Source organism: Octopus bimaculoides, chromosome 23 (genome assembly GCF_046866305.1).
Source record: "Octopus bimaculoides isolate indiv1 chromosome 23, ASM4686630v1, whole genome shotgun sequence".
In the NCBI taxonomy this organism is placed as follows: domain Eukaryota; kingdom Metazoa; phylum Mollusca; class Cephalopoda; order Octopoda; family Octopodidae; genus Octopus; species Octopus bimaculoides.
Window position 1 is genome coordinate 14,229,483 of NC_142950.1, and position 24,736 is coordinate 14,254,218.

The following is a 24,736-nucleotide window of genomic DNA, read 5'->3' on the forward strand; positions in this document are numbered from 1 at the left end:
GTTGAGGAAATGGCTTTATCTTGCAAATTGTATCAAAGTTACGCAAGATTTTGATAACTTTTTGTTTATTGTAAGTCAAGTATAAGAATCTGTTTAATGTTTAGTTTCAACATAAAACTGGTAGAATATTTAGTCCAGACACAGCTGGTTTACATGCTAAAAGGGTTACCATCCTTCCTCTGTCACCATCTCTAGATCAAGATTAACCCTTTTCTCTCTTCTCCTGCAGGACCTTTTACAAAACTGAAAGCAAAACCTACAGCAGTCCTCATGAAAAAACCTTCACAAATCAGCAATAGTGAGAGTTGAACTCTCTAGCATCACATTACCAGGCTGTTTGCTGCTTGTCTGACAATAACTTAATAAATATTAGGTTTTATTTATTTCAAACTCTATACTTGTTTCAGTCATTAGACTGCGGCCATGCTGGAGTACTGCCTTGAAGAATTTTTAGACTAATGCATTGATCCTAGTACTTTTTTTATTAAAGCCTGGTATCTAAATATATATAAAACTGAGAATGTCTGTCTGTGTGAATCACTAAAACTTGAGAATCACCCAACGGATTTCATTCAAATTTTACACATGCTTTAATTAAGGTCTGTGCAGTGTTGTGGGCTAAAAAAAAAAATTATCAACTTCTTGGCTAATGCGAGCCTGGAGCAATCTCTTACCTCTTACAATGTTTCTGGATTACGTGTGAAAAGTGAAACATCTCTATTAATACTTTCACTATTATATGGTTTCAGTTTCAATTACTTTCATTATGTATTGATATGCATGTTTGTATATGAATGTATATATTTATATCTTTGTGTGTGTGTATATATATATATATAGAATTTTCTTCAAGTCGAATAGCCCATCCTGCTCAAAAGGTCCCTGAATAAGGGTTGTTTAAGGATGTTGAACGAAATTCATGTTTCCAGAGGTGAATTACCCAAATCCCAAAGAATTCCTCTCAACACATGGCTATGATTCTCCCCAACTACTTCTGCTTGGGATCAGAGATGCTCATATCATCAGCCACTAAGGGACATGCTCAACTGGTTATACCAAGATAAAACAATGTACGTGATAACACTTACAGTCAGTTAAGATCAGAAGCCATGAGAGCCACTGTCTTGTACTTTATTACCTCTGCCTTAGCGAAGGCATTGTTTTCAGTCAATTTTGTTTGTCTGTGGACAAGATATCTCAAGAACCGCTGGATGAATTTGGATGAAACTTTCAGGGATGTTTGTCCTTGTAAAAAGGGATATTGTTGTTATTGCCTTTGTCCTGGTAGCTGGCTTCTGTAGCCATGGTAACACTGTTGTTGTTTTTAGAAATAGCAGCTAAATCTTACCAAATTACATTTCAGTCTTTAAAAAAAAAAAAAAAAAAATGACCAGGGGTTCAACATGATTTTCTTTTTGTAGACCTAAATCTGAATAAAAGACAGGATGGTCACAGTTGGAATATTTTTAATTAAGGCTAAACGACAAAGAAGGATACATTAAATAATGTAGTTTTAGATTGACTATGCCTGCATAAAAGACAAAATGGTCTCAGCTAAGAATGCCTTTGATCAAAAGTCATCTCAAGAGTTCACCTGGAACGATAGACCAACAACAACAGCAGCAACAATTATCACCTGGAATTGTAGAATGATATCAACAGCAACAAGAAGGTGATGTAAACATAACTTTATTGCAGCCATTATTCTCCACAGATTCTTAAAAGAATTAAATCTCCATTTCAAAGTCAAAATAAGATTGGTCGAAGTAGTGCACTCGCACGTAACCATCTTCACCACCGCTGCTGAAACTGTAACAGAAACAGAATTCTTTAGGATCAAATCTATAAGGAAATGTAATGGACGCACACACACACACACACACACAAATATATACATACCCATATATAATATATATATATATATAGACATCTTTTGTTTGTTTCAGTTATTGGACTGCAGTGATACTGGGGCACAACCTTGAAAGGTTTAGTCAAACAAATCAACATAGCCTGATACATATTCTATCAACCCCTTTTGCCAAATCGCTATGTCACAGGGACACAAACCAACACCAGTTGTCATGTGGTGGACAAACACAGATATTTGTATTAATATTTAGCAGAAGCAACAGAGGGACTCAAGAGTTGAGTTTCATGTATTGGTACTTGTCACTCTTGATAAGAGCAAACACATGAAACCCTCAGACCTTAAGTAACTTTTGCTTCTGATAAATATTAGCAAAAATATTCATTTACTCATATTTTGAGTTCTATTTTTTCTTTTTGCATCACCATACCTATATATACACACACACATACACACGACGGGCTTCTTTCAGTTTCTGTCTATTAAATCCACTCACAAGGCTTTGGTCAACTGCAGGGTATAGAAGACTCTTGCCCAAGGGGCCACGCAGTGGGACTGAACCTGGGACCATGTGGTTGGGAAGCAAAGAGCTAATATGAAGCAAGACGTGTTTCCAAAGCCCATCAGTTGTAGAGTTTTAATCCAACAGTAACTACGTAACCTTTCATCCCTATTAAGACATGGAATGAAAGACTTGTCACTTTGTGAAGGACTAACCCCTAACATAATAAACAAATCTGAACCCTACCAAGAAACAGACACACATCCACACCACAAAACAAATCCATTACTGACCCTAGTAAAGGGCCACAACAAGATATAGGCTTTCTCTACACACACCACAAATAAGAGAGGAGCCATAAACCCTTTGGCATTCAAATCACTGTCACGTGTAATGCTTATTTATTCACATTGTTTTGAGTAAATCCTTGCATTATCTCTTAGCTTCGAGATTTCAGAGAAGCAATTGATTGTTCATAGAATGAAGTTGTAGGGTAGGAGTGAGAGGCCAGATCTGGCTGGTTTGAATATAAAATAGGTAGGATATTTGAGCCGGATATGGCTGGTTTAAATGCTAAAGCATCAAACTTTTTGAGTTACTGGAAATGGTAAACAAATCTTCCTCAAAACACATCCTACTATCTTTAGTTGCATATTTCACAAAGACAGAGAGATAGAGGAGCAAGAGAAACAGAGGTGGGGGGAGGGATAAAGAGAGAGAGAGAGACAGACAGACAGAGAGTGCTAGCTTACCTTTTGCCATCGGGATGGAAGGCAACACTGTTTATGGGTCCAAAATGTCCTTTGACACGGCCAAACTCTTCCTCGAATATCAAGTGGAAAAACCGGGCATCAAATTTACCCACCCTGGCTGATGTGGTGGTCACCTCCATAGCCTCCTGTCCACCTCCAAGGATCACCTGAAACACAAACACATCATTATCATTGTAATTATTATTATTATTATTATTACTGAAGGCAGCGAGTTCACAGAATCATTAGCATTAAAATACTAATGATGATGATGAACTTGAAGAAGGAGCAGTACTTGATGCCCTTTGCAGGCCTACCAAAACTGGAGAGACTGATGCCATTAATGCTTGGAAACAGGTGAGGGTTGGTGGCAGGAAGGGCATCTTGCTGCCGAAAATCTGCCTCAACCCTTTGGCATTCAGATTACTCTGCCAAATGAAATGCTTATTTATTCACATTGCTTTGAATTAATCATTACATTATCTCTCTTAGCTTTGAGATTTTGATGATAGGATTGCTTATTTTTAAAATGACATTGTAGAGATGTGAGAGGAGCATCTGGCTGGTTTGAACATAAAACTGGATACGGCTAGTTTAAATTCGACCTGACCCATGCAATTATGATGATGATGATGATGAAATAAAATCCGATAACTCACGTGTTCCTTCAATGATGACATGGATGCTGAATTGACCGGGCGTTCTGTTCTGAAGGTCTTCATCAATTGTAAGGAACTCGAATCAAAGAGCTGCAATGGACGACAGATTGGGTAGAGAGGGAGAGATTACAGTGCTGTGATGGTGTTCATGCATTGGATTCAGTGCAACAAATCAAACAAGAAGGTCTGTGAGTATGAGAGAGAGTGAGAGTGTGAGTGACTGAGTGTGAGAGATGGGAATGATAGTGTGTGTGTGTGTGTGAGTGAGAGAGAGAGAGAGAGAGTGTATTTGTATGAATGGGGAGGAGGGATAAGTGTGAATGCGACAATCCCAAAGCTTAATATAAATATTGCAGCAGTTCCTGACCTACAATCTTGAAAAACTGTTTGGGGCCAACAATGGTAGCACCAGGGGGTGTTGGGGATCTGTGGGTTAGGAATTTGTTGAGTAGAAACTTCTTTCAATTGCTGGGGTTCCATCAGGAAAAATTCATTTAAATAAAACAGATCCTTTGAGGGTGAAAAGGTTGGACCCAGTGCCCGGCTGAAATGGTAAACTGAACAGACAGACAACCACACTATGGTAATACTTGTTGTTTAGCCCTAGGTTAGCCTTGATCAAGCAGATCTGTAATCAGACATTCCAGCAATGACCATCCTGTCATTTTTGCAGGCATAGTGTGACATGGACTAACACTACACACAGACTGATGGTAGCTTTCCAGTCTTACAATGTGCAGTTGCATCTTGGATCTTCATTCATCGAAGTGAACGGAGAGAATTGTGACCAGGTCAGGTCCTGTTGGGTCTGACTCACAGGAATGTCTGTATAACAATGCTCAAATTGAATGAAACCATGAAGGTTGTGAAGTAATAATAATAATAATAATAATAATAATAATAATGATGATGATGATTTTGAATTTTGGTACAAGGCCAGCAATTTCAGGAGAGGAGGTAAGTTGATTACATTGGCTCCAGTGTTCAACAGGTACTTATTTTAATGACCCCGAAAAGATGAAAAGTGAAGTTGATCTCAGTGGAATTCTGAGTTCAAATTCCACCAAGGTCATCTTTGCCTTTCATCCTTCCGGGGTTGATAAAACAAGTACCAGTTGAACACTGGGGTTGTTGTAATCGATCACCTCCTCCCTCGAAATTGCTGGGCTTGTGCCAAAATGTGAAATCAATAATAATAATAATCAACAGGAACATGTTTAATGGTTTACTAGCAATACATCCACATTTGTAAAGTAGTATAAAGCAGACCCTCACCCAGGAGACCCTCCACATGCTGGCTGTCAGTAGTAAACAGACATACTTTTAATAGCAATGCACATATTTAATCCTGTAACATCCAGATTACTCTGTTGAATGTAATGCTTATTGATTTACATTATTTTGAATTAATCATCTTGTGACTTTCAGATTTTGATAACATGATTATTTTTTAGAATGATATTGTAGGATATATGGGAGAGGTAGGATCTGGCCAGAAAACAACTAGAATATATAGCCAGTTTGGATGCTAAGGGGCTAACCATTCTGTTACCATACTTCTGTTGAAATATACAGCTCTTGTTTCAATTAATTTTGAAAATAATGAAGAATTTAGTGAAATAATTGTCATCATTATTAAGCTGGTGTTTACAATATAACATGAAATTTTTATTGGAAGGTTTTAATTCAGATCAGTTTAAAACAGGATATTTGTATCACAGAACCAAAGGATAGTCTTTGGTGAGTCACGGAATGCATAGACTGATAGAGTCATACAATATTTAACCCTTTTATTAACAGAATTCTGTTGAAATACACTGCATTTGTTTCAATTAAAAGTTTAGTAAAATAACTGTCATTATAAAGCAAATATTTGAAATATAAATTAACATGAAATTTTGATGAGAAACTTGACTACTGCATTGGTAAAGAGGTGTACTGTAGATACAACTGCAACAGTAAAAGAAATACTAGTTCTAGTTCCACCTACAAGACATCTGTCATGATGGCAATGACGAAATGAGCAGAAGAGTTGGGAGATACCAACCTTGGCAGTGTTATCCTTTGAAGCAGTAATTATCATGGTTTGATCCAGTGATGCTTGAATATCGTTAATTGATCGCTTGTGGTCAGCAACGGTGAGAACTTGATCACCAGTCTAGAGGAAGAGAAAGAAAACCATGAATACACAAGCTGGATGATTGTCATTGCTGTTATATATCGATATAGGGGTCAATAGCTATGCAGTGGAACTGAATCCGAATCCATGTGGTTGGGAAGCAAATTTGTTAGCACACAGTCACACTTGCATCTATGATAGTTGAGAGAAAAACAAAATGAAACAAAACAAGATGATCATGGCCGGAACACTTTTGCTCAATCGAGACTGACCTGCTGTTAAAGAAGAAAGCTTACAGCATAAGAAGGTGAGAAAATTGCTTTACCTTTTTCACAGTCCCACAAACGGCAACTGTTGTCAGCTGAACCAGTCAATAATTTCTGGGTGCACCCTAAATGACTTTGTTAAAGAAATAATATCACACATCCAAACAACCACCCTCATAAGCACCAAACATAACACTTAAGTATGTGTGTGTGTGTGTGTGTGTGTATATAGATTTCCACCCTGTTGGGTGGTTGGCATCAGGAAGGGCATCCAGTTGTAAAAACCCATGCCACAACAGACAGTGAAGTCTGGTGCAGGCTCTTGCCTAGCAAGCTCCTATCAAAACGTCCAACCCATGCCAGCATGGAAGGCAGATGTTAAACGATGATGATGATGATGCACACACACACGCACACATATATACTCTCTTTTACTTGTTTCAGTCATTTGACTGCGGCCATGCTGGAGCACCACATTTAGTCGAGCAAATTGACCCTAGGACTTATTCTTTGGAAGCCTAGTACTTATTCTAGCGGTCTCTTTTGCCAAACTGCTAAGTTACGAGGATGTAAACACACCACCATCGGTTGTCAAGCGATGTTGGGGGGACAAACACAGACACACACATACATATATATATATACAACGGGTTTCTTTCAGTTTCCGTCACTCACAAGGCTTTGGTCGGCCCGAAGCTATAGTAGAAGACACTTGCCCAAGATGCCACACAGTGGGACTGAACCCGGAACCATGTGGTTTGTAAGCAAGCTACTTACCACACAGCCACTCCTACGCCTATATATATATGTAATCTTATAATAAAAAACCCCACAAATCTTGTAAATAGAGCTACCCAGGGTTTCCTGATCAAAACGATTATTTATTGTCATTTATCAAGCTGAAGACAAGACCGTTCGTTAGTTGTCTTTTGAGGTGATAACGTTTCAAATGAGAGATGCTGGTAAAGAAAAGAAAAACACAAGGGAGATAACCAACGTTACACTAATTCTCTTAAAAACTTGAATACATAAATTTGAGGAACGAGATTTTTTTCTCTACGTCACATTTCAAGAAATACATCTTGTTGGAATATAAAAATAGGCCACTGGACATTTAGTAAACATTATCTTGTTTATGTCTGCTTGACATCGAATTATTGTAACGTTGGTTATCTCCCAAGTGTTTTTCATTTCTTTACAAGTGTCTCTTGTTTAAATGTTATCTGCTCAAAAGGCAACTGACAAACAGTCTTGTTTTCAGCTTGATAAATGGCAGAATAAATTAGCATTTTGACCAGGAAACACTGGGCAGCTGGAAAAAAAAAAAGGGGGTTTTTTTTTTTTTGTTTTTAATTATGAGATTATCTTTCCTCTCTCAGCTGATCAAGTGCTTTTCTACTTGATGAAGCATTACCACACATCATACATTTTTTTTTTCTTTTTATTCTCTTTACTTGTTTCAGCCATTTGACTGTGGCCATGCTGGAGCACCGCCTTAAGGCGTTTTAGTCGAAGAAATTGACCCCCAGGACTTATTCTTTGTAAACCTAGTACTTATTTTATCGGTCTCTTTTGCCAAACTGTTAAGTTACGGGGACATAAACACACCAGCATTGGTTGTCAAGTGATGGTGGGGGGAGGGGGGGGCAAACGCACACATACAAATATATACATATATATATACAACAGGCTATAGTAGAAGACACTTGCCCAAGGTGCTATGCAGTGGGACTAAACCCAGAGCCATGTGGTTGGGAAGCAAGCTTCTTACCACATAGCCACGCCTGTGCATGTGTGTATATATATATATATATATATATATATATATATATATATATATATATATATATATTTATTTATGTGCACTTTTCCTTGCTGCCACAATCAACGCTGTCCAACCCATGCAAGTATGGCGAAAATGGACACTGAAATGATGATGATGATAATCAAGTTGTATCATGTTCTGTTCTCCAGTACACATACACCAGAAAGTCTTTGGTGGGGTTTACAGACGGACATACCTTAATATCATAGTGTCTCAATTCTCCGTTTTCATGGCCTGTTATCAGGTATTCGTCGTAAGGGCCCCACAGGCCACAGGTAACTTTGGAATCACTAACTTCTACGGTTCTCGCAGGCTTGCAGTTTGCTGGGAAGATAAAGAAACATATTGGTCACCAGTGCATTGGAATCAGAGTCAAGAGATCAAATTTTATCAGATCCATTCAGCAGGTTACAAACAGAGACAAAGAACATTCAGCTTTCCTAATTAATGAGATACCTATAGACAACTAATGCATTGATGCACCATCTCACGGTACCTATTTATAGATATGTAGTCTAGAGCATTAAGAACAGATTTGGTCTTTTGTCTACTCCAAAGATGTTTTAAACCCATTTGTAAGCATATTTCTGTTGAAAAACACAGCTTTTGTTTTAAACTTTGTCATTATTATTAAGCTGGTGTTTGGAATGTAAATTAAGTTTTTAATTTAGATTACTTTAAAACATAAAATTTGTATCATAGAAACAGGGAAGGTCTTAGGTGACTTACAGAACACGTAGATGGATAGAGTCATACAATATTTAAACCTTTTGTTATCATATTTCTGTTGAAATACAATGGCTTTGTTTCAATTAATTGTTGAAATAAAGAAAAGTTGGTAAAATAATTTCGTTTTAAGATTAAGCTGGTGTTTGGAACATAAGTCAACATGAAATTTTGATGGAAGGTTTTAATTTAGAATATTTTAAAACAGGAATTTTGTATCATAGAACCAAGGAGTGGTCTTGGGTGGGTTGGCATCAGAGGATTTAAACAGGAAGGTGGTTATGGTTAAACAGAGGTGGTTGTAGTTGATAATGTGATTGTTTATTTTTAGAATGACATTGTAGGGTAGGTGCGAGAGACTGGATCTAGCCAGTTTAAATGCTAAAGGGTTAAAAAAAACTACTATATTTTTATAATTAAATATAAGGAATGGTATTAAAAATATTGTTAAAACATTTTGTGCATTGTAGAAGTTATAACTAATTTACTGCACATAAATTTTAACAGTTGAGAATTAGTGCTTGAAACAAAGACACAGAACAAGTCCTCCCTCATCCATGATGACCAGATGGTTCTTGTCATTCTGACCGATGAACATGTACACTTAGTCAAAACTGATCTCGGGGTTAAATAGAATGAAAATAATGTATCATTGTGTGTACTTACTGATTTGTGAATCATCTCTACTGTCGTATATGTGTATGGTACATTGATGGCCCATGGTGGTATCTGTGGAGAACATAATCAGCTGACCACTGTATGAGAATCCATTGGTCCTCACAGCTGTGCTAGTTGGAATAGTGACCAACGCAACACCTGAAACAGCAAATAACAACAGATAAAAGACAGACAAAAGCATAGGCAGTCATTCATTGGTACTGTCTCTCTGAGGGTCTATAATGAAGAAGACGAGAAAGAGTCAATGAAGGTATTACTACATGGTCACTCAACTGACTAGAAACAACAGCCAAATCACCCTCAAAACCTTTACTGTTACCCCAAACAAGAGAAGTTCTGAGCAGACAACTGGCTAGATCCATCCAGGTCAGGTGACTTGCCCAAAACATGCACAAAACAACGTAACTCTTTCACACCAGAAGTCCTGAATTGATTGATGCATCACTTCTGTCTAACTTGGGTTTTAGTCACACTGGTCTTTCCGTAGCTGAAATATCTCATCTGTGCATGTCACAACTACAGATGAGATAGTAAGTAGTTCACTAACTGAACTGGTTTAGCCTGGTCACTGACAGTTTGTTGACTGTTGATCTGCTCAGCACCAAGAGATTTTTGCCATTGATTTGGTAAGTATATTTGGATCTTTGTGATTTGACGGGCAACACTTGTTTTCTTAACGAAACACTTTCAAACTTGAGACACTGGTAGAATGTGTCATACAAAACAACTTTTTCTCTTAGCCTTCTTAACAAAAAAATGTACATCGCAAGTTATTTCATGTTAAAGTTGTCGTATTTCTGTAATTTTAACCAATCACTGACGTCTATTCAGCTGAATACAGTTACCGCTGGTCGGTCATAAAAATGTTATTCCCTGTGACATATTTCGTCCGGTTTAATCGTAATTTATACGCATATATTGTTTATATAATAAATTACGCTGTGCGTATCTGTGTGTGTATATTTTTCCCATAACCTCACTCATAACCCTAACCCTAAAACCCGAACCCTAAACTAGAGTTTGATTTGAAGAAGATTTGGCTGCTATTTCTAGGAAATGAAGCACTTGGTGGAGGTGCATTAATAATTCTGGTAGCTCCAATAACAAGTGCAGGCAATATTCAAGTATTTTGATGGCTTTTTCCCCTTTGTTTACGAACATTCTAGTTTATCGGAAATGTCAGAACTAACGGGGATTAATACCATATACACCGTCACAGCAGTAACTATATTCAACTGAATAGACGTCAGTGATTAGTTGAAATTATCGAAATAAGACAATTTTTAATGTGAAATAACTTCGAATACAAAATTTATTATCTGTTCTATACCACAAAATATACAAGTATACGAAGTTTGAAAGTGTTTCGGTACCAAAAACACTACATAAAAAAATGTTGCCCGTCAAATCACAAAGGTCCGTATATTTGCCTAAATAGTTCACATTCTATCATGTTGCAACCCATGAGTTCAATGTAAGCCCGGTTTGGGTGGTTACCTGGTACTGGGTCTTGCCAAGGGGCCACCCATGATTTGGTCTGGAGCTGTTTATTCCCTTATTCCCATCTGATTTCTATTTACATGCTATCTAACCCATAAACTGGGACCCTGACAGGTGCTACTGGAGTAGACTTGGGATCAATATGGCTAAGAGGTGGTTTCATACTCCTCAAAGCTCTGGAACTCCTGAACCAGGGCCCCACCACTGGATGCAGTTTTAAATCATATTAAGAACTAGAAATAGCAGCCAAATCTCCCTCAAATCACATCACACTTACTGCTACTCCCAACAAAAGAAGCTCTATGCAGTCACTCAACCAGCTAGAAATACCAGCCAAATATTCCTCAAATTATACTGTTACTATATGAGTGACACACACACACTGGGCTTCTTTCAGTTTCCATCTACCAAATCCACTCGCAGGGCTTTGGTTGCTCTGGGATAATAATAAATGACACTTGCCCAAGGTGCCATGCAGTGGAACTGAATCCGAATCCATGTGGTTGGGAAGCAAATTTGTTAGCACACAGTCACACTTGCATCTATGATAGCTGAGAGAAAAACAAAATGAAACAAAACAAGATGGTCATGGCCGGAACACTTTTGCTCAATCGAGACTGACCTGCTGTTAAAGAAGAAAGCTTACAACATAAGAAGGTGAGAAAATTGCTTTACCTTTTTCACAGTCCCACAAACGGCAACTGTTGTCAGCTGAACCAGTCAATAATTTCTGGGTGCACCCTAAATGATTTTGTTAAAGAAATAATATCACACATCCAAACAACCACCCTCATAAGCACCAAACATGACATTTAAGTATTCAAGGAATTTCAGAGAATGTTTTCATGTTTTGTATTTTTTTTTTGCTAATTTTTATTTTTTCCATGCTAGAATGGTTTACATTTGCTGAAGTTTAATCTTGTGGCTTTATATGACTGATGACTGATATATTCAGTGGTATGTATTGTATAAGATTTAATCTCCTGGTTTTATATGACTAATGATTGATATATTCATTCTGTGATGTGTACTGTCAAAAGTTTAATCGTGTGGCTTTGTGACAAATGATTGATATACTGTGAAGTATATTGGCTAAGGTTTAACCATGTGGCTTTATGTGACTGATGACTGATATATTCATGTGGTGTGTCATATGCAAAGTCTGACCCAGTTACTTTATATATCATTAATGGTGTTGATTATAAGAAATAAGTTTAAAGAAAAAGGATACAATCCACATCTAGACACCAAACAGCACCATTGTGTCCACGGTAGCTTCCCAGGCGTTCACCGTTGAGGGAAAACCAGACATTTGGTGTGGAGTCTTTTGCACAAGAGAAAATCAAATCTCCTTCTCGACTGTATCTGATTTGCGTGATGGACCGCTCGTGTCCATGAAGTAATATCGGTTTCTGGAAAGAGAGAGAGAGAAAAACAAAATAAAAATATTCATATATATATATATATATATTACATATTTGTTTTATCCTATCAACATCATTTAAATGTTTGCTTTTCCATGCTTGCATGGATCAAACAGAATTTGTTGAGGTAGATTTTCCTACAACTGGATGCACTTCCTGTCACGAACCTTTGCCTGTTTCCAAGTAAGGTAATATTCTCCCATGACTAGACATCTTTTCAGGGAAGGCTGGAAAGGAAGGACACTGCTTGCCTGATGGTGATAGCAACATGCACACATAAATATACACACACACATACACATGTATAAGAGTGTGTATGTGTACCCTTGCTATGACATCACACGATAGTTGTAAACAAGCATGGCCGTCATGCAAGCAGTGTTGTTTGTTTCCAGTTTTATGTGAAAAACAGGTCTGATGAAGGTTGGCAACAGAAAGGGCATCCAGCTGTAGAAAAATCTGCCTCAATGAATTTTGCCTGACCCATGCAAACATGGAAAAGTGGATGTTAAATGATGATAAATAACTGCTTTATATAAATATATTTTACATCTTAAGAATTTAGAAACTCAGAGAGAACATAAAATAATGAGTTTCTAACAGTTCAATTCAAAGCAGATAAAGCTATAAACAGTTGTAAATATTCAGTTATTTATAGCTATACCCAAATTGAGTCCAAAATGTTAAATGAATTTTGTGTATCAAAGCTACCATTGGTTTCATGTTAAGAAGTATCTCAACAATTATTCTAGCCAATCACAGAAAAATTGGTGTTCCTCTCTATTATTTAGGATTAAAACACCAGTTGAGATATTCCTTAACATGAAACCAATGGTAGCCTTAATACATAAAGAAACCATCCATCAACGCAGCGTTGAACATGCATTCTCATTGTTTGCCATTTACATGTGAGTGTGTGTGTGTGTGTGTGTGTGTGTGTGTGTGTATATATATACAACATTGACCCTAGTGTTTCCCTGGTACTTACTTCATCAATCCTGAAAGGATGAAAGGTAAAGTTGACCTTGGTGGAATTTGAGCTCAGAACGTAAAGACGGATGAAATGCCACTAAGCATTTTGCCCGATGTGCTAATGATTCTGCTCGCATGTCATCAGAATAATGATGTCAATTTCCTACATTGTTGGAAAGCCTTTAAATTTACAGAGAAATGCAAAAAAGAGGAATGTGATATTTAAAGGTTAACCCTTCAGTAATGATATTTCTATATTTCTATACATTGTCTAACTGTTCCAGTTAATTTCAAAATTAATCAAGAATTCAGCATGATTTAGTAGAATAACATTTTCTTTATTAATGACATTTCAGACAGCAAGATGGCAGAATAATTAGTGTTGGAAAAGAATTGTCTTGCAGTATTTCTACAAGCTCTTTACAACCAGAGTTCAAATTCCATTGAGGTCAACATTGCTTTAGATCCTTTCAAGGGTCAATAAAATAAAGTACCACTGAAGTTGATGGTTCTGATTACCTCATTTTCTCAAAATTGCTGGTCTTGTGCCTTAATTAAAGACCATTTAATTCGTTAGCATTCACACTACTCTATCAAATGTGATGCTTATTTATTCAAATTCATTTGAATTAGTCATACATTTTCTTGTAGCTTTGAGATTTCCATGATGTGAGTGTTTATTTTTAGAATAATATTGTATGGTATGTGTGAGAGGCCAGATCTGGCTGGTTTAACCCTTTAGCATTCAAATTACTTCGTCAAATGTAATATTTATCTTGTAGCTTCAAGATTTCGAATGGGTGATTGTTTTATTTTAAGAATGACATTGTAGGGTAGGTGTGAGAAGCTAGATCTGGCCAGTTTAAACATAAAACACGTACAATATTTTGGTTGAATATGGCTGGTTTAAATGCTCAAGGGTTAAGGTAGCAAGCTGGCAGAATGGTTAGAGTGTAACAAAAAATGCCTTGCATGGTTTCTATTGGCTCATTACAATTTGAGTTCAAATCCAGCTGAAGCCTGGTGAACTGAGAGCTTATGAAGTATTTTGCCCAAACTGATAACCCCTCACAAATAACTATGTATATCTATATATAATGGGCTTCTTTCAGTTTCCATCTACTAAATCCACTCACAAGGCTTTTGTTGGCCCAGGACTACAGATGATTGGGAAGCAAACTTCTCATTCACACACCCAAGCCTGTCACCATATAATCATAGTCAGACATCTTCAAATACTTTCCTAGTTATAGAATCATTGTATGCAAAAATATTTTCTCTTCTCATTCATATTTTGATATGAATTCAATTTTTATATCTTTTACTTGTTTCAGTCATTGTTGTGGCCATACTGGGGCATCACCTTGAATTTTTAGTTGAACAAACTGACCCCATGACTTTTTTAAAGCCAAGTACTTATTCTATTAGTCTCCTTTGCCAGAATGCTAAGTTACGGGGGACATAAACACACAATCACCATTTGTCCCCACCAAGTGGGGGACAAACAAATACATATATATATATATATATACAATGGGCTTCTATCAGTTTCTGTCTACCAAATCCACTCACAAGACTTTGGTTGGTCCAATGCTATAATAGAAGACACTTGCCCATTGTACCATGCAGTGGGATTGAACTTGGAGCCATGTGGTTGGGAAGTGAGCTTCTTACCACACAGCCATGGTTTTAATATGAAAATCAGTATTTTGTAATATAAATTGGAAACCAGAGTCCTGAGAATAACAAAAGTATGCCACTATAAGTGCTGCCTATTTCGGAATGAAAATAGTTTGGTGACAATGGTCTTGTCATGAATTTGAACCACTGATATTTTGGATTGAACATTTCTTACTACTATTACTAAAATGATACAGAAGTGAGCTTATCCAAAGAATGGACCAGTCAAAGAATACACTATTCTAAAAAGCAAGAAATGAGCAACCTCACAGAATTGTTAGCATCTTGGACCAAGTGCTTTGTAGCATTTCGTTCATCTTTACATTCCGAGTTAAAATGTGGCCGAGGTTGACTTTGCTTTCCATCCTTTTAGGGGACAATAAAATAAGTACCAGTTAAGTACTGGGGTCGATGTAATCAACCAGCCCTCTCCCCACAGGAGAAAGGGTTATTATTAAGGCAGTGAGCTGGTAGAATTAGCATGCTGGACAAAACGCTTAGTGGTATTTCATCTGTCTTTACATCATCATCATCTGTTAACATCTGTTTTCCATGCTGGCATGGGTGGATGGTTTGACCAGGGCTGGCCAGCTGCACCGGGACCCAGTCTGATTTAGCTTGGTTTCTATAGCTGGATGCCCTTCCTAATGCCAACCATTTTACAGTGTGTGTGTGTGTGTGCTGAGTGCTTTTAACATGGCACTGGCACAGGATTCTTTACCAGGGGATGCAACCATAACACTTCTGCTGTGGAGGACGGGACTTCAGTTCAAATTCTGCTGAGGTTGATTGGATAAAACAAGCTCCAGTTGGGCAGAGGTTGATGTAATTGACTAGCCCCCCCCTTCCCCCACGAATTTTCAGATCTTGTGACTGTAGAACATCTAATAATACTTGTGTTTTTCTGTCATAACATATGAATGAGAAAGGAAGGGGTGATAGATGAATAAGGAAGGAAGGAAGGAAAGATGGCAAACTGGTGAACATTCAACGCTGGAAAGAAAAATCAAACAGCGTTTCAACTCTGTGTGAGTATATGCGTGTATGTATGTATGTGTGTGCATATATAAGAGAAGTATGTGAATGTATCTGTGACCATTGACAAGTGTATTAATTTGATTTGCTATCCATATATTTATATATAAAATACTACAATCAGCCGTCATTTTTGACAGCAAGGGGTCAGCTAGTAGAATAAAAGGCAAAAATACGCTGTTGCCTCCACTCACTTCTGTAAATTGTGGTTTATGAAGTTTTTCCATCTTCCTACTGGACTCATTTCTCATTACTAAGAACCCTACCTTTCAACAAAATTAATCCTTTAACATTTAAACCAGCCTTATCCAACCCAAATATTATTCTTGTTTTATGCTAGATCTGGTCTCTCACACCTAACCAACAATGTTATTCTAAAAATAAACAATCACATCATTGAAACCTCAAAGCTATGAGATAATGCATGATTAACTCAAAGCAATGTGAATAAATAAGGATTACATTTGATAGAGTAATCTGAGTGCTAAAGAGTAGAAACACAAGTTTGTACAGAATTCTATTCCTCTGGAATATACAACAAATAATTCCAAAATTGGTCTCAACAAATTTCTTTTATTCCTTTTGTTTCAGTCATTAGACTGTGGCCATACTGGGGCATCGACTTGGGGAATTTTTAGTTGAATTGACCCCAGTACTTATTTTTGTTTTAAGCCTGGTACCTATTCTATCAGTCTCCTTTGCTGAACCACTAGGCTATGGGGACGTAAACATACCATCAATGGTTGCCAAGTAGTGGTGGAGAGACAAACAGAAAGACACATAAATATCATAATTTAACGTCCATTTTCCATGTTGGTATGGATTGGCTGGTTTGACCAGAGCTGGTAATGCCAGGGGCTGCACCAGGCTCCATTGTTCTGGCATGGTTTCTACAGCTGGATGCCCTTCCTAACATGACCTACTATACAGAGTGTACTGGGTGCTTTTTATGTGCACCAGCACTGGTATTAATTCTGCAGTAGAGGATGGGTCTTCTTGAGTACAGCAATGCACCAAGACGGGCTTCTTTCAGTTTCTATCAAATCCACTCATAAGGCTTTGGTCAGCTCAAGGCTATAGTAGAAGACACATGCACAAAGTGCCACGAAGAGGGACTGAACCCAGAACCATGCGACTGGAAAGCAAGCTTCTTAGACAAAATGTGCATCAAAACTTTATTAAAAAAAAAAAATACCATGGTAACAAAAAGGTCAAGATGACATTTGGAACATAATAAATGCTTCTGTCTATGCAATGAAATGAGTGAGTGAAAGTGAAAAGTAGTGTTAAGTGTGTGCATTGAGAATACTTTAAAATGACAACTGCACGTTTTAGGTCAGTGAAACTATCTAATGACATTTGGAGGAAGACGACAGACAAAACAGATTCAATACCAAACAGGAAATAAACAACACTACCGACAGTGTTTAGACTGAGAGGCCACACCTAAGGCAATTCAGATTTGACCATGTCAAAGACAATATGGTATAATTTGAGGGAAATATATATGACTGCTATTTCTAACAGATCAAATGACAACTTGAGGCTCCAATTTTGGCTCGGTGGTGTTTAGCCCCAGGTTAGCCCTTACTGAGTAGAGTGATGTTGAAAAACCTTCCAGTTGTGACCATCTAGTCTTTTACTCCATAAGCACCTGTGTGACTGTGTGATCATGAAGCTTGCTTCCCAACTATGTGGCCTTAGGTTCAATCCCACTGCATGATACCCCGGGTAAGTGTCTTCTACAGCTCTAGGCTAATCAAAACCTTGTGAGTGGATTTGATATGGAAACTGAAAGAAGCTCGTCACACACACACATTATGTAACAAGTTGTTTCCTTACTTAAGCTGTTAGAGTGTGATTGAAACCTTTAGCATTTAAAGCTCATGTTTGTTTATTCACACTGTTTTGAATTAATCATGCATTATCTCATAGCTTTGAGATTTCAATGATGCGATTGTTTATTTTTAGAATGACATTGCAGAGTAGGCGTGAGAGGCCAGATATGGCTGGTTTGAACATAAAACAGGTAAAATATTTGAGCCTGATAAGGCTCATTTAAATGCCAAAGGGTTGAGTAATAGTTGGCTGCTAGTTATAGCAGGTACAGCAACCATGTAAAGGTTGGTGGTGTCTGCAGTTCTGTCATGAGACTTAGGAAGAGGTAATCCTTATATATGACCCTTTCTTGGAGCACAAATTGAAGGTCCATCTCTTACATCAGACTAGTTTTTTTTCCAAATTGATTCTTACTGCTGCTTCCAACAAATTCTGATAACAATCCTTATTACAACACCACCAAACTAATTAGTTAAAAAGTAGAAGTGTTAAAACTGATCCTTCTTATTTATTTATTGCCCACAAGGGGCTAAACATAGAGGGGATCCTTCTGGTGGTGAAAGCACTCGTGGCAGGATCATATAAAAGCATCCAGCCATAGAAACCAGGCCAAATCAGATCGAGTCTGGTGCAGCCCTCTAGCATGCCAGCATGGACAACAGACATTAAATGATGATAAAAGCAATTGTATTGGTAGAGTATAACATTCTTACAAAGTGAGGATGTGTGGGTAAGTATTTAGAGCAGTGGTTTCCAACCATGTTCTAATTACGACCTTCCGATTCCTATTTTAATCAGGTGGATCCCAGTTGGCATTCAATGTTTAAAAATCAGTTTTATAGATGTCACTTTCAAAATTCTAATTTTGTTTTCACGTAACAGGCACCTGTGCTGGTGGCATGTAAAAACCATCTTTTGAATGTTGGGCTTCATAGAGGTGATAAGTGTCCGAGACCTTTGGCGATATGCCGTGCTTGAGAAAACTTGCCAAGCCAAGTGAAAGCATAGCTGTGGCTGATGCCAGAGTCATCTAACTGGCATCCCGTGCTGGGGGCTCATAAAAAGCATTCATTACACTCTTGAAGGGGTTGGTGTTAGGAAGGGTATCCAGCCATAGAAACCAGGCCAAATTTTGGCTCAGTGGTGTTTAGCCCCGGGTTAGCCCTTACTGAGTAGAGTGATGTTGAAAGACCTTCCAGTTGTGACCATCTAGTCTTTTACTCCATAGGCACCTGTGTGACTGTGTGGTCATGAAGTTTGCTTCCCAACCATGTGGCCTTAGGTTCAATCCCACTGCATGATATCCCGGGTAAGCGTCTTCTACAGCTCTAGGCTAATCAAAACCTTGTGAGTGGATTTGATATGGAAACTGAAAGAAGCTCGTCACACACACATTATCTAAACTGATGCAAAATGATGATGATTTTAACAGTGTAGGTTTGCCTCAGCACTCTCTGAGACATGTTTAGCTATGTAAAGCATTAGGGAAAGAAACCTAGCTATTTCTTGCAATAAATACAGCTAAAGAATCCTTAACCCTTTAGCATTCAGATTACTCTGTCAAATGTAATGCTTATTTATTCATATTGTTTTAGCCATAGAAACTAAGCCAAATCAGACTGGAACATGGTGCAGCCCTCCAGCTTGCCAACTCTGGTCAAACCATCCAATCAATGTCAGCATGGAAAATGGATGTTAAAGGATGATGATGATGAGGATGATTACCTTGTAGCTTCTAAATTTTGATGATGTAATTGTTTTACTTTAAGAATAGAAATTGAAGGTTAGGTGTGAAAGGCTAGATCCGGTCAGTTTGAACACAAAACAGGTGGAATATTTGGGCCAGATATGGCAGGTTTGAATGTTAAAGGGTTAAAATACTACTGTAGATCCCTCATTTACTATTTTGCTTGTGTGGACCCTCAAAAATCTTATATGGACCTCCCTGCCTGGGTTCAGAGGGACCTTGGCCTAGTATTTAGTGTGTGGGACTCAATTGTATGCTTGTAGTCTTGATCCTTGGACTGAGAATTATATTGTGTCCTTGAGTAAAGCATTTCATTTATTGCTACTCCAGTTCACTTGGCTGATAATGAGTTCGACCAGCAGCAGCAATAGCTGGAGTTAACTTTGTGATGGACTGCTATTCCATCCTATAGGTGCAGGAATGATTGTGTATTGAGAAGTTTGCTTTCCAACCATGTGACTTCAAGTTCAGTCCCAACGTGTGGCAAGAGTGAATCTGGTAGATGGAAACTGAAAGAAGCCCTTTATTTGTGTCATCATCATTATCGTAGTTTAACATCTGCTTTCCATGCTGGCATGGGTTAGACAGTTTGACTGAGGGCAGGCAAGCCAGGAGGCTGCATCAGGCTCCAATCTAATCTGGCATGGTTTTTACAGCTGGATGCACTTCTTAATGTCAACTCTGAGAGTTATCCTTTGATATTGCTGCACCTCTTATGTGTCCATAGTTACGCTGGGTACATCTTATGGAGTTTCTACCTACACCTTTCCTACAGAGGGGATTTGTGGTTTGTCTGCCTTCCTACTTACTAAGACTTTGGTTTTTACCAGATTGACTCCAAGGCCCTTTGATTCTAGACCGTGCTTCCACATTTCTCTAGATCTGGTAGTGATTCAGCTATTAGAGCAAGGTCATCAGCATAGAGGCAGCCTTGTCTTCTACTATAGCTTGAGGTTATAGTAAAAGACACTTGCACAAGTTGCCACATAGTGGAACTGAACCCGGACCATGTGGTTGGGAAGTGAGCTTCTTACCACATACCTACGCCTGGCTGCTATTTCTAGCAGGGCATACAACTACTTCCCAACATTCTATATAACATGGAGCCTTAGAATCTGTTTGATTAATTTTCTCACCTAACAAGTAATATCACATATGAAGACAAAATAATCCATTTTCTAATAATCAGTTATTTTAAAAATTCAACCACAAACAGATGCAGGCATGGCTGTGTAGTAAGAAGTTTGCTTCCAGACCACATGGTTTTGAGTTCAGTCCCACTATGTAACACCTTGGGCCAACGAAAGCCTTTTGAATGGATTTGGTTGAAAGAAACTGAAAGAAATCCATTGTGAATGTCTGCCTCCAATTGCTTGACAAATAAGGTTTGCTTATGCCTCATAACTTTGTAGTTCGAAAGAGAAAAAGTACTAGATTAAAAAAAACAAAAAACAATAAGGGTAGGGTTGATTTATGAAACTAAAACTCTTTGAAGTGATGCCCCATTATGATCCAGTCCAATGAATAAATAAAACTGAAAGATAAAAGATAGTTCTGTGGAATAATTAAGGGTAATTTCCTATTTTATGCTTGTAAAATCATAGTAATCCAAAAAGTTTAGTTTATTTCAATAAAACATTTGATGATGATTTCATAATTATAACTGAACAAGGAGTAAAAAGTGAGGAAAAATCTTATTTTGAATAGAGTTTTGCCAAATGAACTTATGGAGATAGTTTGGGAAGTGCACATTGTTTGTTCCAAATTGGTGGCAAATTTTCTGTTTTGTATGCATCCATAAATTTGAGTGTGAGGATCCAAAATTTCTGCTTGTGAACAACAACAGAATGAGTATAAATGCCATTTGCCCACTGGTAAATATTGTTGTAGGAGCACCTGCCATTGCTAACGATATGGGTGCTGGGCAAAACCCACTGAAGTGTGATTGTGCCAAAGCAAAATGTTCTCACTGCAGTCCAGATCTTCGATGAGAAAACACTTTCTAGATTGTCTTTCCATGCCACCAAAAAATCCAGTGACTTTCTCACCACTGAACCTTCTTGAGAATTCACTCATCCACCTCCATGGTAATTAGGCTTGTCATTATTGTAAATCCCTTCAATCTACTGAGAATTGTCTTCTAAGCACGTTTCACACAACTCATGGCAGAAATTGCACCAATCAACACAAGTATTCTTGCTGCGCTGAACCTTACAAGAAATGTCTTTCTTGAGAGAAGTTATAGGCTCAGCAATATGACAGAAGAATGAAAGGACCGAGATACCTGGTGCCTTGCTTAACTCAAGAAGAGCCACACCCCACAGTAGAAGTGTTATGGCCACTCCTTCTGGTGAAGAGGATTGGCTTGCAAGAGTCCTGTGTTGGTACCACATAGAAGTGTGCGTGCAATGCCATGTAAAAGCACCCAGCATGCATTGTAAAGTGGTTGGCATTAGGAAGGGCATCCAGCTGTAGAAACTGTGCCAAATCAGACGGAAGCCTGGTGCAGCTCTCCAGCTCTGGTCAAGCTGTTCAACCCATGGACAATGGATGTTAAATGATGATTAAATGGCTATTTTCAAACCAACTCCTTTGATGAATGCTTGCTTTGTTTTTGCATGTATTGCAGAACCACATACTACCATTGTTAATGTTTCCTCTATAAGTCTACACTGCATGTTGGGCACATGTAAAAATTCTTTAACAATCCATGGAGGACCCATCAAGCAATACAAGTCGCTGAATCCAACAAAGATTGAGCCAGTATCGTAATTGTATGCTTTTCATTGATTATCTGCTGGTCTGTAAGTATTTTGTTGGGATTCACAATAAAACAAAGAACTAATTGAGCTGAAATTGAAAGTGAAACTAGAACAAACTCGATTTTATGAACATCAATTATGAAATTACCTGATAAAATTTTTGATATGCTTAAAAGAACAAAGTTATTTTTAAGTTAGGTAATACTTTCTGAAAAGTGGCTTTAAAATAAAATGTGCACACGTGCATGCCTGTGCACACAGACACATACTTTTGCTCTTTCTTGCACCTCCAGCTGTTCGAACAGTGGGCTAAGGTAGAGAACCATGACAGATGCATTTTAGTTGGTTCCTACCAAAAGTATATAACTGTGACATAGAATTTTATCCCAGAAACATAATGTGTACAAATAAATAGTCATTTTATAAATATAAAAAAAGCTGTGGAGACTACACAAATTATCCATGTATGTATAGCCTGTATAAGTAGTGTGTGTGTGTGTGTGTGTATATACATATATATATATATATATATATATATATAGATAATGGGTCAATAATACCGTATACTTTGATTAATATACTCACTCTGACAAATATACAAGCAGATATTTTTTCCGATTCTTCGACACACGAGATAGAATTCTCTAGTTTAAGCACCCCATATAATCCCTCATAACTTTATTTTGGGGGAATTTTCAGGAAATTTTTGTTCTACACACGGGAATTCATACGATTATGCAAAAAATGTTTATAATTTTTTTAACCGCACCCCCACATAAATCCCAAAAGTTCCACTCTGTTTCGAATTTTAAAAAATCATACAGGGTTACACAGCCGAAATATGGAGTACTTATAAACAGTAAAATTCCCTAACCCAAACCCTGTGTTAATCTGAAAAATTACCCAAATACATATTTAAACAATAATCACTGGGGGTAATTTCGCCTTTACTTTCTTTCTAACTTCAGTGAATTAAATAAGTCGCCACTAACATAAACATATTGGTGACATTACAGCTGCATATAACAGGTTTATTATAGCGTGTATAAATATTATACACACACACTATATATATATATATATATATATATATATATATATATATATATATATATAGGGGAACATATAGGACACCATTTTTTTTTTCAGATTTATTTCTACAAACAAAATAATGTGATTTGATGGATTTAAACACTTAATTCAGCATTAGTCGACACGATTTGTGCAGTTTTGAATGATGTGAGCCGTATGGACGTCGAACTAACGAGAAGTGTTCACACATAGATAGAAAGGAATAATGTGGAGTACCTCTTTATTTTGGAGGTGTCTGTGAATATAGCTAATTAAATTAATAATGGTAATAAGAGTAGAAGTAAGATGAATATCCAGCTTGGATCCTGGCGTTTCTGTTTCTAATCTCAACAGGAACTTCATGTCAAAGAAAGAACGGCACGGCATGGCATTACATAAATGTACACCAATGTACAATAATCGATGTATTTACCGAGCAGAAGAAGTGTCGTAGGGGATAAAACGTGTCTACAGCAGCAGTGAAAGGCAAGATAGAAATTGATTAAGGAAGTTAAAGAGATATAAAAGCCGTCTTACCATGTTGGAGATGTCGCAGAAAATGCGGCGATTGATGAGAAGCACGAGAGAGGAAGAGTGCGCATGTGCTGATACCGGTGTATGTACTTTATACTACCTCTATGTCATAATATCCGGCAGACGTGAGAGATTGTAACGAAATATATATATATATATATATATATATATATATATATATATATACATATACATAATGTGTGTATATATGTATGTATGTATGTGTGCACGTTTGTGTAATGTATTCTAAATTCGACTGCGTGATAATTAACTCACCACTACGCATTCCGGATGTGGCGGAGTAGCCTAAACCTGATTTCATATGCTGTTGCTGCATGGCTAAAATATGATAAATAAATAAATATTTTGAGGGGACAGAAGTGGATAAGATCTTGAAAATTACCTTCCAGTTACAAACTATGGGCATATCGAAATCGATTTCACCCTAGTCTTCACTCCACCAACGCTTATACCATCTCCACCAATCTGCTTACAATCAATAATCTAATCACGATTTCAAATGACCGGGTGGTAATATAAAGCGAGAGTAATTTAAAATTCTTTACGCCGGTCTAACGCTAAGTGGAGTAAGTCTTGTTTGACTCATCTCATTTATTTAATTGAAAAATATTAAAAAAACACTAATTGTTGCAATAAATACGAAGAAAGGTTATTTTTCCTTAATTAGTCTTTAAGAAGTATTTTAGATGATCTTTGAATGTAGTCTTATACATTTACTGTCTTAAACAATAACCGGAATCATCATAGTCCGTTTGGT

General features: G+C 37.4%; 2 protein-coding genes across 3 annotated transcripts in view; one reads left to right on the forward strand and one right to left on the reverse strand.

Annotated features, from left to right (window-relative positions):
• LOC106870846 (uncharacterized protein C8orf74 homolog) overlaps positions 1 to 390 on the forward strand; it is a 30,986-nt gene extending 30,596 nt beyond the window's left edge. The window contains exon 5 of the mRNA XM_014917079.3: positions 230 to 390. Within this exon, the coding sequence (XP_014772565.1) occupies positions 230 to 309 (80 nt within the window). The 3' untranslated portion in view covers positions 310 to 390. The remainder of the gene's footprint in view (positions 1 to 229) is intronic.
• Positions 391 to 1,673: 1,283 nt separating this feature from the next.
• On the reverse strand, positions 1,674 to 24,501 carry LOC106870848 (eukaryotic translation initiation factor 3 subunit I). 2 transcript variants are annotated; one of them, XM_014917081.3, is made up of 9 exons: positions 24,362 to 24,501; positions 12,126 to 12,306; positions 11,570 to 11,635; positions 9,383 to 9,532; positions 8,187 to 8,314; positions 5,828 to 5,938; positions 3,781 to 3,870; positions 3,122 to 3,288; positions 1,674 to 1,809 (listed from the first exon to the last, which is right to left on the reverse strand). In XM_014917081.3, the coding sequence occupies exons 1-9, from the start codon at positions 24,383 to 24,385 to the stop codon at positions 1,728 to 1,730; spliced, it is 999 nt and encodes a 332-aa protein (XP_014772567.1). In that variant the 5' UTR covers positions 24,386 to 24,501; the 3' UTR covers positions 1,674 to 1,727. The 2 variants fall into 2 exon arrangements, with proteins under 2 accessions (XP_014772567.1, XP_014772568.1); XM_014917082.3 differs by lacking the exon at positions 24,362 to 24,501 and adding an exon at positions 23,962 to 24,097.
• Between the last annotated feature and the right edge of the window lie 235 nt (positions 24,502 to 24,736).